Below are 13,423 nucleotides of genomic sequence, written 5' to 3'. Positions count from 1 at the left end.
GAAAAGCTGTGTGAGAAGGGAACTGGAAGACTTCCAAATTATTATGGTTCACAGGTGTGAGCATGGTAAATATTGTGAGGTAACTTGGTCAACATAAAATTGCTTCTGATCCCAAAAGGAATAACATAAGGTAACTCAGCAGTTATCTTAATACAAGAAGTTATTTTCTGTGAACCTTTCTTTTGTAAATGAAAACACGTCTGTTTATATGCTGATATTAATTACTTACTTTGAAAGGCCTCAAGTGTTTTCAGGACTTTGTGCCATACCCATTGCTCTTCAGATTAGAGACTCTATTTTCAGCACACCAGTTGCTGACAGTACATTGTGCCAGCACATTGTCAGCATTCAGTAAAAGCAGTAATAATAAGCTAAGCAGAACTGCGTATCACCGTAGAGAGATGAATAGGGGGCTCTCTAAGCATACCCAGAAGGTTTAGCCAGAGATGATTGTGATTGAATTGTTTGTAATTTACAGAAAAGGAAAGTGCTCAGCAATATCCCAGGACTGCTGCAGGCATGGGAAGTGGTGCAGATGCATGCACAACTAAGTAGACTTTTATTTGTATTGAAATAACTCTTAGCTCTGTCCCAGGGTTATGGAGCCCTGCAGCTGGAGGTATTATGATTAGGTAAGATGTAAATCTCAGATCCTGACCATTTGTAGCCGGTAGAATTTAATAGCTTCTTTTGCTCAGAGCAGACTTCACAACCCTAATAACTTGCTTGAATCCTAATACCAGGCATAATAATTCCTTGTCAATATTTGGCTAAGGAATTTTTATATTCTGATCTATGCCAGCCTACTCTTTGTGAACCCTGTTAAATAACTGCTTTGTTCATTCTATTCAAAAGTAAATGGTTCCATTCTGAAGTTTTTCCTGTAGGAGACAGATGTTTGGATTTGTACCCATCATGTTTAGAACTCTCTGAGACAAGAGGCTCTGCCCATTTCGCTGTGTGTCCTCCTCCACCTGGAGACGGAGTGATAGGTTGATGAAACAGAAAGACATGAGAAATGAGTGTGCTCTACTCTGCTGCCCATAACATTCAAGGTGAAACTGAGCTGGCACCAAGGGGAAAAAATAATGACTTGTCTGGAAGAATGGTGGTATACCTCTTCTAGATCCAACAAAGGGCCAGTAAGCTCCAAACCCATCTCTGGCCTATGTCTCTAGTGGTACCTCCTTCTAATATGAGGCTGTTCCTAAACACAGAGTAGTCCTCCATGAGGTCACTTGCTGTATATCAGCATGAGGAGAGACTATAATAAATTGCTGCTGCTGCTGTATATACTTTTCATCCTGGGCTTACGACAACTGTCTTTACAGCAAAACTGAAATACTGAATGATCAGACGCTAACGTTCACATGGACATGATTCGTTTCTGTGAGTTCATTCTTCTATTTAGAGAAAGATATTGCTACCCTCCCTTACGCACTGACACAGTTGCCAAAATAACCGTTCTTACTAACTGACAGCTTTAAAAGCCAGCCTGCAGCTGACTTTGAAACAGAAGGTCAGCAAACGGAGCAACAGACTTCAATTCAGAGCTTTAATGGGAGCCATTGACCACAGCAAAAGGCCCTGACTGGAGAGTCTAGAGTGTGCTTTGCACAGGCCAAAAAGTCACTTTCATACTCTTTGAACCTTTTGTATAAACCTATATATTTTTCACTCTGTGGATTTCAAGATGAATGTGCAGCCGTGTGCTAGATGTGGCTATGGGGTTTACCCTGCTGAGAAGATTAACTGCATAGATCAGGTTAGTTCTCTTTCTTTCGTATTTTGGACTATAACAAATATATAGATTGACACTTTTAACACAGTGCAAATCTCTTGGTTCCAAAAATTCTGTACTCATAACTGGGTTCAGAACTGAAAAGAGTTAATAATAGACATATATTTGAAGAAGAATTCTTCAAATTCATGAAATGAATGTTAAGGAGCCATACTGATATTTAAAACACAAGTGAATAATAATGAAATACAAATCATATCTGTTTGGTTTCTGTTTTGTGGTATTTCCAGACATGGCATAAAGCCTGTTTTCACTGTGAAGTATGCAAGATGATGTTAACAGTAAACAACTTTGTTAGCCATGAGAAAAAGCCTTACTGTCAAGCGTAAGTGTGTTTCCTTTTCTTTTTTTAAAGTAAAGGTTTAAAATGCCAAGTAATGTTAATGGAATAAACGATCACCATTTGGACTCAGCCTGGTCCCACGTGTGATATGAAATTATGCATTGTTAGTGCCTTTGTGAATATCTTTGAATTTACATGAATCACAAATGATGGGAAACTCTTGTTGCTGTATATAAAGCTTCGTCATTTGTCCAGTGTGTGAAAAGATACCAAATTAAGTTCCATTTCAGTATTGTGGGAAGAAAATGAACCTGACCATAAAATCCAGTGCTTTTCAAATCAGCGGTTAAGAGTTAACGAGGTTGAGGTAATCATCAGGAAAATGTGTAAAATGCAGATTTTGGAGTTGGTTTGTTCTAGGAAGTTTTTATTTTATAATGATCAATTCCTGTCAAATTTGTCAGCAGAAAAAGGAGAGATGACAGTTGTTTTTTATTCTATTATTCTCTTTTGTTATTAGAAACACAGCACTGATATGACGATCATTAAAATTAATTTTGCTCTAGGCACCTACTCCATACAATAATAACTTGAATGTAATCTGAGATCTGTGTGTGAGAGGGGGAAATGTTATGTATAGAGAAGTGGAGGCTGGTATTGTGTTTTTGAGCGCTCAAAGAGAACCTTTCTGGTGGGCAGTCTGGTGCATTCCTAATATCCTTTTACACTTTCTTTTTTAGGCATAATCCAAGAAACAATGCGTTCACAAGTGTATTTGAGACACCAATAAATATAAATGCAAAAAAACTGTCAGAAGTGGTAAGCGAGGTAAGAAGCTTGAGGGCCAAATGTATTTAGCTTTGTTTTACATTTTGATATCATATTTGTGTCTTGTTTTAGAAATGTATTCTTTATATAATGTAGATATGTATTCTTTACTTACCCTATTGTGTTCTTTCAGACTAGTAAGATCTCAACCTGGGTTTGAATCATAATTTTTAAAATGCATTCACTCATAAAAATGAAAGGTTGGATCTGCATTTGCTTCTGCTTTCAGAAAGAAAAATGGATAGCACTTTCTCACCTGCCATATCTGATAATCTGCATGGAAAGAGTGTTCACTTAAACTGTGGGAGATACTGCCCAGAGCTATGTAAACTTAGTAACTAAATCATGGGGGCTTACGCAGTCATTTGAAACAAGAATGACCTACTTGCTTTATGATCTCTTCTGAAACTGATAGTAGAGGGCAGAAAACAAAAAATAAATTCTATCTCAGTAGGATTTAGGCAAAAGTTCTCATAAATACTTTGTCACGTATTTCTAACAAAACTGAAATGATATTTCCCTTTTGTGAGAAAACATGACGTCCAGGAACTTTACATGGGTTTGCTGAAACTGTTTTGCTAAGACGTTCAGGATGGACGAGCTTTCCATGCCGTTTTAACTGCATCTATCCTCTAAAAGGCTGCTGTGCACCAGCAAACCTCGAGGGGTGCTCAAAGTCTTCTTTATCTCAAATGACATTCTTTTCTGTCTTGCATTGTTCTCCTCCAGATATGTTTGTTTCACACTTGCATTTCTAAGAATTTAATGAAATGAGAAACACAGAAACAGCCAATAATTGATAGCCATCTCACTTCTGTGTATAATATTGTTTTCTTGAATGTCATGTCTTTTGATACTCTAAAATAGTACTGTTCATTGCATGACTGTGTTTAGGAAGTAATCCAATGTGTTTCAATGTGATTAGCCATCATTAAAATAAAAGAAGGAAGTTGTTTTTCTTAGATTATAGTGTATTAAATTAATTCTGATGTTCTGTGTTAGCTATGCAGAGTTGATGTACATTAATAACCTTTATCAGGCACTGTATCTTTTATCATTCTTGTACAGTATTCTTATTCATCAGTTTTTGCAGTATCATAGGCAGTACCTATTTCAGCAGTGACTATCACACTTATTTTAAACTGTGTGTGACAGATCTGGTCAGGAATGAGTTTGGGATTACCACAGGTTCTATTTCTGTTTTTAGGCAGTGATATGAGACTCTGATACTTCCAGTGCATGTGAATATACACGCCAGACAACTTATAGCTCAAAGATCACTTTCCCTTGTTTTTCACACCTAAAGAACCTTCTGTCCTTTTCAATCACAGAATGAGGTTCTGTTCCAGAGAGAAAATTGCTAAGGGTAGTAAAGAAGCTGATTCTGCAGTACTTACTTAAAGGGAGTACTTCTGTAGAAATTTTGAGTGCAGGAAAAATTTTTCATTGGTAAATATATAAAATAATGCTAACTTGGGAAAAGGTTTCAATTGCTACTATATTTGTTGTTTTTTTTAAGGTAAGATTATTTCTTATGCAGAAAATGTAACATTTTTCTTCAGTCCTAACATGGTATTCTCACCTAAGTCTTATGTTGAGACATCTACTCGAATGCAGAGATAAAAATTCAGCTCACTGCCTTCTACACGGAATTTCTGTGTGAGCAGACAAATTATTCGTCTCTCTTGTGCCTCTGTACTTAATTTATAAAATGGGAATAATGGTACACATGCTCAGTGATTTTTCTGTCCAGTCAGTTTAGATTTTGCACTCTTCAGGACTGGAACTGTTATTTTTTGCATCTGTAGAGTGAGCTGTATAACAGAGCTGTGATTTCAGTTGGATTTCTGTATGCTGTCATGATAAAAGTAACAGCAGGAAAATGATGACCCAGGACTAAATATAGTAGTCATTTACATTTACACAGTCATGATACTTCGTGGACACTGTGCAGAGAAACAGGGTAGTAGAATATTGCCCACCAGGTAATAGAGCTTTAGTCTAATGCTGCATTGATATGTTCTGCTTAAAATTTCTTAGGGATTTCAATCCTCATAGATTATTTCCTCCAGAAGTATTGTCTAAAGACCGAATTATTACTTCAGAACTTCATGCAACATCTCAGGTCTAATATGCTGCTCCTTTACAATTCCAATAATAGCCGAAATCTTATGTAGAAGCTGGGTGTGGATTAGAGAGTAGAGTTTTGACCTTAGGGCTAAAAGCAGTCTTCTCTTCCATGAAAACTCCTTTGCCAGGAATGGATGGCATGGAGGAAGTGCTTATGTAGTCTTTGCGTGGCATAGAGCTACAGGCTATGTGGCCTTTTTGTACATAAACAAGGTGTAAGTGGTGTTGGTCTAAAGAGGGAGAAGGAGGAAAAGATGGAGAGATTTGCAGGCTCTCAGAAGGTGGTTGTAGAGATATGGTGGATCAGGTGTGCTTGTCATAGTCCCTTAGTTTCTGCATTCATATCATATATAAATGTGTATTCAGGGCAAAATTATTAGTTGGCACTGAAAACTAGGCTGGTCTGTAGCAATTGGAGATGTAACACACAGACACAGGTAAACATTATGACTAGAGTAAATAATCTTAAACCGAGTCGTGTTGATGCTGCCACCCAGAGAATTAGTTCTGTGCAGTCACATGTTCCTTTGCTTCTCTTGGGTTGGTATTGATGACTTTTGCAGTGAGGCCGATGAAGGAACTGACATAGCTGAAAGCTAACACAGCAAAAGCCTACATACTAATTCCCTGATCCAATTTCCCTAACAGCCGCCTGTCCGATGGTGTCAGTTTGTGCGAGACAAGAAGAAGGATCACCTAGTAGGACCAGAGGTGTTTTGGAAGTACCCTTCCTTTAGACTGGTTTAAAGTGCAGCCAAAACTAGCAGGGATTGAAGTGGATTTGTTATGGTGGGCATTGCACTGTTTTTGTTGTTTAGTCTTGCATTCATCTCCTTTTGTTGCTGCAGTTCATGCAGGCTCCATATCACTGTGGACTGAGACTGTGTTCACCTTGTTTGTCTCCCTTCTTGTTCTTCTGCTAAGAGGAGGGTGTGTTAGTCTGTACTAACAAACTACTAATACCCAGTCAATTTTTTTTAGATAAAATATCGAGAAGAGGGTGAACAATTCAAATCAGTCTTTCAATGGGATGTAAAGTCCAGAGAAATTGAAGCTGCCTGTAAAGCCCAACAACTGGCCACCCAGGTAAGAAATATCCCTCAAGTCTCCAAGCCACTAGCCTGCAGGAGACCAAGGATCAGCCTTGGCAGTCCTGATTGTTAGGATTTTACTCACAGCATTTCAATGCTAAAAAAGCCATTGCTTCTCTTTTGGCTAAACTTTTCAAGGCAGCATAGCTTGATTATAGCTTAGGGTGCAATAATCAGAAGATGAGGAAGGAGGAGTGTTATCTATAGAGTTAGCTGTTTGGACTGCTGCATGTACAGCCATACACAATGTTTCTTCTTTCTACTGACACTGAAGCTTCACAACAAGTGGTCTGATTCCCAGGGGAAATTATTTGAGTCTTACGCCAGGATCCTAGATCCTGACATCTTGATGTCAGTTCTTGTTATACAAGCTCTGCCCTGGTATTCTGAAGGTATGTGGAGTGTAGGCCTTGTGCTGTACATCTGTAGAGAGTAAATGTCACTTCCACAGCATTGTGTGTCGTTCTTTTTTTTTTCTGTCAGATCAGCTGTTTGTGTAGTAAAACACGGGTGAAGATATTGGTAGTTATTTGATTTTTGTTTTGTAGAATGCTTACTATGCTGCCTATGAGGAGGGAAAGTCGTGGTACGCGGGAACCATCCCAGATCCTGAGATGGTCAGGATAACACAGGGGCAGAAGACCCTGAGTGATGTAAGTAGGCTGATGTTTGGAATGGCTTTATTTTCATGGGCTATCATATTCTGAAGATTTACCAGTGCGTTAAAGCCAACGTTTGGTAAGATGTTACCAAAGGAGAGACTGACATGTTTACTTCTGTCAATAACAATATTTAACCATGTAAGTGATTAAAGTCACATAAAAATGCTGTTGCCCATCCTGGAAATCATACATTTATATATTTATGTAATTGAGAAGCACTTCAACTACTGACCAATGATATCTGATCTAGCAGGCAGTAGCGTTTCCCTCAGTAGACCAGAACTCATGGTGGAAAAAGTGTCTTATTTTCCACAGAGCAGACCTTTCATTGACTGTATTTCCACGACTAATAAAAATTACTTCTGAATTATGACTGATTGTCTATGCCCATACAATGGGTTAGTGACTCAGTCAACATAGCCAATTAACAGTGGATAATTTATATGAATGGGGAATGTTTTCTGTTGTATGTAGGAAATATTTCTACCTAACAAACTCATAAGGTATAAGTTATGTAATTTGTTTACTTTTAAATGAAGTGATACATACCTTTAGGAAGCAGTCATTAAAAGAGGAATCACATTAAACTACAGTGGGTCATTCTGTAACAACAAAACAAAAAATGTTCATTTTCTAGTTTCAGTATACAGAAGAATATGAGCCACGGAGAGGCAAAGGCAGCTTTCCTGCTATGATCACTCCAGGTTATCAGGTTGCTAAGAGAGCCACCCAGCTAAGCAGTAATGTAAGTCACAGTTTTTTTAATTGTATGTTAGACTTATGAATTTGGAGAATCCTGGGTTTAGGCCATTCACTTTAGACAGTATGTTCTGTGATGAATATTTGTTGCACTGTTAATTCTACAAAGTGAGAAAAATTTAACATGATGCAGGAAATGGGGTTAACAAACTACTTGGCTTGGGAAGACAATCATATAGTATAAATGGCAATATAAATATTTCCTGAAAGATGTAGCAACTGTTGATGTAATTTGTCATAACCTGAAAGAGATTGTGAATCACTCTAAAATGTTTATTTAATTCATTAACTTTATTTTCACTTTATGGGTTTATTAATCTATTTATTTACAGCTGATGTTTTTTGCTTTCTGTATTACTTGAAGTTAAATACCATAATATTGAATAAAAATACTGTAATATTGAATTTAATTAGTTTACAAGCTACTTTAAATATATGCACAGAAAACTGCTTATTTATAAAAATAACAATTCAACTGAAAAAGATCAAGTAAAAATAAATCCTGTAGAAATTATTTTAAAGTATTGCATTGTTTTCTGCAAACACTGTCTGCATTGTCATTGCGATATGATCTTAGTGTTTTGGGCCACTAATGACTATTCTCATAACATTTTAATCAAACGTATGACTCACATATGTCTAGTATAATTTGAAAATTTTATTATCTGTGTCCATTTCTGTCTGCTTCTGGCATTCACTTTAAGGAATTTGGGCCTTAAATACACTGGTAGCTTGACTGTACCATGGTGAGTGTCATGACTGCTGTTGCTCGTTTTCTCTTGAAGCCTTCTGATAGAAAATGCATATTTGCTGCCTACTGTTTGTAATATGTATTTTATATGTTTTCTTCCTCAGGTAGAATATAAGCGGGGACATGAAGAGAGAGTTTCGAAGTTCACCTCTGTTGTAGACACTCCAGATATACTTCACGCAAAGGCTGGAGGACAGCTTTCAAGTGATGTAAGTGAAACAAAATAGGTTGACCTGTTTTTGACTCAGCAAGTGGCTCTTAGGACATTTATAAATCACTCAAAAATATGGACATAAAGAAAAGTAAAAAATCAATATTTGAAAGGCAGGCTCTTAAAGTGTATTACCTTAAAATATTCTTGATATGTTTTATGATTAAGTATTTAATACTTCCAGTTATAAAGACCATATTCAGTTCTGGGCCCTTTTAGGGACTAGCTGGCTGTCAGAACTAAAGGCAGAGAACTAGTCTGTTCTATATTCAGCAACTGGCTGCCATGCAAAGTAAAGAAGGAAGCTGCCTGACTCTAATATTAACAGATCAGGCATTGTGCAGACAACTTTAGTATTTTCTTTAAACAACTGTGATCCATCCTATACCCTGAATGAGACACAGAAGTACTGCAGAAGATATGAAATCACGTGGTTAAAGACTACATTGTAAAGCATACACACAAAGGAGGTAGATTCAGACTTCATGGTTCATCTTCCTTTTGGCAGATGACGGCCATCAAATGCCTGACTTTGCAACTTTAAGAACTGATTATGTGTGTAATAATATACATTTGATCTAATTGCTCCTGAATTGTCTTGGATTTTTACAGCTGAAATACACAGAAGACTTTGAAGAACGGAAAGGGAAAGGCAGCTTTCCTGCTATGATCACTCCAGCTTATCAAATAGCCAAGAGAGCGAATGAATTAGCCAGTGACGTAAGTGTCCAAAGCAAAGTCTCTTTTTGGGAAGAAAAGAATTAACTCTCACACAAGTTTTGGATTAAAATGTTTACCGGCAGAAATTCCACGAGCATTGTGGACTTATGCTAGCAGTGCACCTCATATACGTATTTTCAAGTGATTGTCTTTTGCAGTCAAGTTTTGTGCACAAAGAGAAAATCAGGTGTTTTGTTTGTGAATCAACACTGTGGATTTTTGTGGGCAAAAGCGTCCCCTTTACCCAGTTTCCTGTTGCATACAACTGAGAAGGAAGACAATAGGGAGTCAGCTGGAGGTCTTTGATTTCATTCTGCTCCATCCAGTATGAGTTAGAGGGGCTGAGGTGCAGCTCTAATTCACACAGCCACAATATTTCTGGGTGACCCTGTATCGGGGGAGGGCTGTTTTTGCAGAGCTCTGCTTTGCCATGACTTTCCATGCTCCCAGTGGGTCCTTACAGTTCATTCTCCTATTCCTTCTTTCGTGCTGTTGCAGGATGAGGCTTTTATAAAAGTAGCTTCTTGAATAGCAGTTATATATATAAAGTATATACACACAAACACATGCATACATTTGACATAGATACAGATTTCTAAAATATAGCTTTATATTCCACTCATTTTACTCTCCTTACTGTTGTGGGTTTTTTTTAACTCCTTGGTGTACTGATCTTTATTGGCTTTCTTTTCCTCTCCAAAAATAACAAAACCACAACACCCCTCTATTCTTTGAAAAACATTGTAACAGGACATCAGTATTGCTTCAAAATGTACAGTTAATTGTGTTTTGTCATTGGAGACTGAAAGGAAAGCTCTTTTTGTTGGAGAAGATAACATATTGTGCTAACTCAATGGAAGTGAATTTAAAACATTGTTAAGAGTCATTGAGGAAAATAAGAAGAGATCTGTAATTTTGAAGGCAAAAGTAACTGACTCCAAAACATTTAGGTGTTTTTGTTTGCCTTTGATCTGTGGAAAACCCTTCATTTATGTCAGCAAACACACATGGTGATTAAAGGGCAGCATCAGGTTATAGGCATTCTTTTGACTTCAGCAAAGGTAGTGTAAATCTTTCTTTGTCTAAACTTGAAGGTTGATTGCCTAAAATTCCCTTGATCATTGGGAATATCTGCATCTTTCAGAAACACTCCCATTTATTAATGGTGTTCAGATGACCCTGTGGTAAAATAAGTGCTCTGTGGTAACCATGAGCTTACATTACAATCAGTTCTATTTTTTTAACCTGCTGGAGCATCAGGGATTAGCCACTGACAAGCAGTGGGTACTGAACATGCTGAACTAATGGTCTGGGCTGAACTACCAAGTCCCATGTTCCTAGTGCATTATTGAAAAGTACACCACTATTTTTGTTTTTACATCTCCAAGTGGCGTATTTAACTTCTGTAGATTGGTAGCAATGGGAATTTTGACAATCTTTTATTGTCAACATGTGCGTGTCATTGATTATTATTTATTATGCAGCATCTGTGTACCAGACTAAACTCATCCAGATAATTCTTTTCCTTTTCTTTTTCCTATTAGGTAAAGTATCATCAAAGATATGAAAAAGAGATCAAGGGAAAAGCCAGCCATACAACTGGAACAGATGTTACTTTTGCAAGAGAAAATGTAGATCAATATGGCCAGGTATGCAACATCTGAGAGATACCCATGCTGATGCTGATCATTACTATGGCTGATTGCACAAGACTTCAGAAACTGCAGTGAGACCTATTTTCACTTTGCTTTCCTGTATGAGAAAGCAAGGTCTCAAAGGAAAAGGTGGTGTACAACAGCACCATGTTCTGAACGTGTCATGTATTTGGCATTGGCATTTACAAGATGAGACTAGAAGGTGCATGCACTGTGACTGCATGATCCTTATGGTAGGGTCATTCCAAAGGGTAAGCCTTACCTTGGCAAATTTTATCTGTGTACATGTGTCCCCTATGCATTTCTATTGTGGTGGTGTTATGTATCACACTGATATGTGTTTACTTGTGGAAACTTTCCCATTCCATGAGAAAGAAAATGTAAATTCAGTTAGAAGAAGTGAAAGGGCTGTGAAATGCTAAAAAGTTAGTCGATAGTTAAGCGTCTTTTCCCTGCACGTGTTTTTAGAAATCTTAGAAGCTTTGCAGCTTTAAATATGTGCAAGTGCCACTGAAGATCATACATGATCTCTTAGATTTCAGTTCTTCTACGAAAGTGATATTGTAAGCTTGACAAGTTGTAGTTCTGCATTTGTGGAACCAAACAGTCTTTAGATCTGTTTTGGTCTGTGGTATTCATTTTGCTTTTATTTAATTTTTAAGGGAATGCAATTATTTTTGTGGTCTCCCAAAATGCATCCAAAGTTCTATTCCAATTAAATTAGGGCGATAGTACAGCTAAATAGAACTGAATACAGCTAAAGGGAATTTGAGAGGAATTGAATAGTGTTTTTGTAGAAAGAAAACAGTATGGTTAGTCTTAGGTTTTTCAATCCTAGCTCCTCATGAGACCCATATACTTTGGAGAAATGAAGGAACAGGGAATACATTGTTCTAAGACATTTGGGAGTTTTATGTTTCTTCACTTCTGTCCAAACCTGCATCTTGTAATGCGTGAAAAGCCTTGAAGAATATGAGTTTAGAATATGTAGCAATGAAGCCTTCAATTGGTTTCTCTCTTTTGAACTAATGCAACTTTTATTAAGAATAAACAAATAAAATGAATTTGAAAAAGCCCTAATTTCATTTTCAAGCATTGGAACGCTGCTATCTTTAGAATTAATTTAAGTTTTTTTTCTTTGAAAGTATCTTTGAAACTTCAGTCACAGACTTTGAATTTAATTTGAGTTTTAATCTTCATAGATTGGGTTCTGATATTTTTATTCAAATAAAATAGAGCCACTGAAATTAATCGATCTTTCTGAGTGAAGCATGGCTTAACATGGGTAAAGGGATTAGATTTCTAACTGTCGAGATCATGAGGGCACATCATATATATAACATGGGACAATTTAAGGAATCTTACTGTAAAATTCCTGTGTGCTGAACACCCGTTTAGTTCATGTTTAAAAATCTTAGAAGTGGCTAAAATTAGTTATCTGGAACTTTGCAAATACTGTTTTGTAATATGAGCAACATTAGAAATGGTATAAAAATGTATTTGAGAAAGTTAGAAGAAAAGTAAAAAGGCAAGTTAGTCTGAAGAATTCAGACTCATGAATGGCAATTTGAAAAACTAACTCAGCTGATTAGTCAGGGATATTTTTTATTTTCTGTGCCTGTTTATAGAATAATTTAGATGCAATAACTATAACTACATTATATTGTTCATGAACTTATGCTATGACCTATCTTATCATGTGACATCAATGGTGCACAAAATGACCTACAGTGGATTGGTTTGCTTCGAAAAGTCACAAGAGAGATACCCTGAATATTTGTAGTCCTTTCTATCTGTGCTCTCCATGACACTCTTGACAGGCCACACATTCTTTTTTCACTTAAACTGGCTCCGTACTACAAAGGATTTACAAAATATTACAGAGAAGACACATTACACTGTACCTTACTTGTTTGTATAATTACCATATTCTCCCCAGATCTTGCCATAGAAAGCTTTGAGATGGTCGTTGTGTATTACCATTTTAAAAAAAGCACCAGCATTTTGTTATTAAATTATCAAAAGACTTTTCAAATTATCAAACATTTACATATAAACTTATCTACAGAAAGGTTTAAGAGTATTAATTCTGCATCAATTGTTTTTTTAAATCAAGCGAATAGAATTTTGTGATTTTGTTCTCTGAAGAGTTTACCACTTTAATATCTAGATATTTTTGCTTCATTAATGAATCCCTCTTGAAAATATATCACTGCACTAGAGAAATATTCTTTTTGGTCTGTTATGATGTGAGAAATGGCCATGGAGAGATCAAGAGACTTCTGTCACGTCACAAAGGAAGGCTGACCCTACACTAAATTTGGAAACCTGCCCGAACTATTAGACATTTTTATAGTTTTCCAGGGAAACATATATTGACAAAGAGAGGAGCTAGCAGATATCATCTCTATAAGAACAGAGGTGAGATTAGAAGTATGTATGTCATTGTATACTCGAATGCTATCTTGACCGTAGCTAATTGCTACCTAAATTTCTGTTGCAATGCAACACAAGTAATTTTACAGGCACAGT

At 36.7% G+C, this 13,423-nt stretch overlaps 1 protein-coding gene across 4 annotated transcripts in view; it reads left to right on the top strand.

Annotated features, from left to right (window-relative positions):
* Nucleotides 1-1,334: 1,334 nt before the first annotated feature.
* The window catches only part of NRAP (nebulin related anchoring protein), a 52,386-nt gene continuing 40,297 nt past the window's right edge, over nucleotides 1,335-13,423 (top strand). For 2 of the 4 annotated variants that reach the window (XM_068399711.1, XM_068399712.1), the window contains exons 1-9: nucleotides 1,335-1,765; nucleotides 2,032-2,126; nucleotides 2,825-2,912; nucleotides 6,024-6,128; nucleotides 6,682-6,786; nucleotides 7,433-7,540; nucleotides 8,410-8,514; nucleotides 9,129-9,236; nucleotides 10,781-10,885. In XM_068399711.1, the coding sequence (XP_068255812.1) occupies nucleotides 1,694-1,765; nucleotides 2,032-2,126; nucleotides 2,825-2,912; nucleotides 6,024-6,128; nucleotides 6,682-6,786; nucleotides 7,433-7,540; nucleotides 8,410-8,514; nucleotides 9,129-9,236; nucleotides 10,781-10,885 (891 nt within the window). In that variant the 5' untranslated portion in view covers nucleotides 1,335-1,693. The remainder of the gene's footprint in view (nucleotides 1,766-2,031; nucleotides 2,127-2,824; nucleotides 2,913-6,023; nucleotides 6,129-6,681; nucleotides 6,787-7,432; nucleotides 7,541-8,409; nucleotides 8,515-9,128; nucleotides 9,237-10,780; nucleotides 10,886-13,423) is intronic. The other 2 variants (XM_068399710.1, XM_068399709.1) reach the window with 1 other exon arrangement.

Source organism: Nyctibius grandis, chromosome 4 (genome assembly GCF_013368605.1).
Source record: "Nyctibius grandis isolate bNycGra1 chromosome 4, bNycGra1.pri, whole genome shotgun sequence".
NCBI lineage: Eukaryota > Metazoa > Chordata > Aves > Nyctibiiformes > Nyctibiidae > Nyctibius > Nyctibius grandis.
This window is presented reverse-complemented; position numbering and strand designations above follow the sequence as displayed.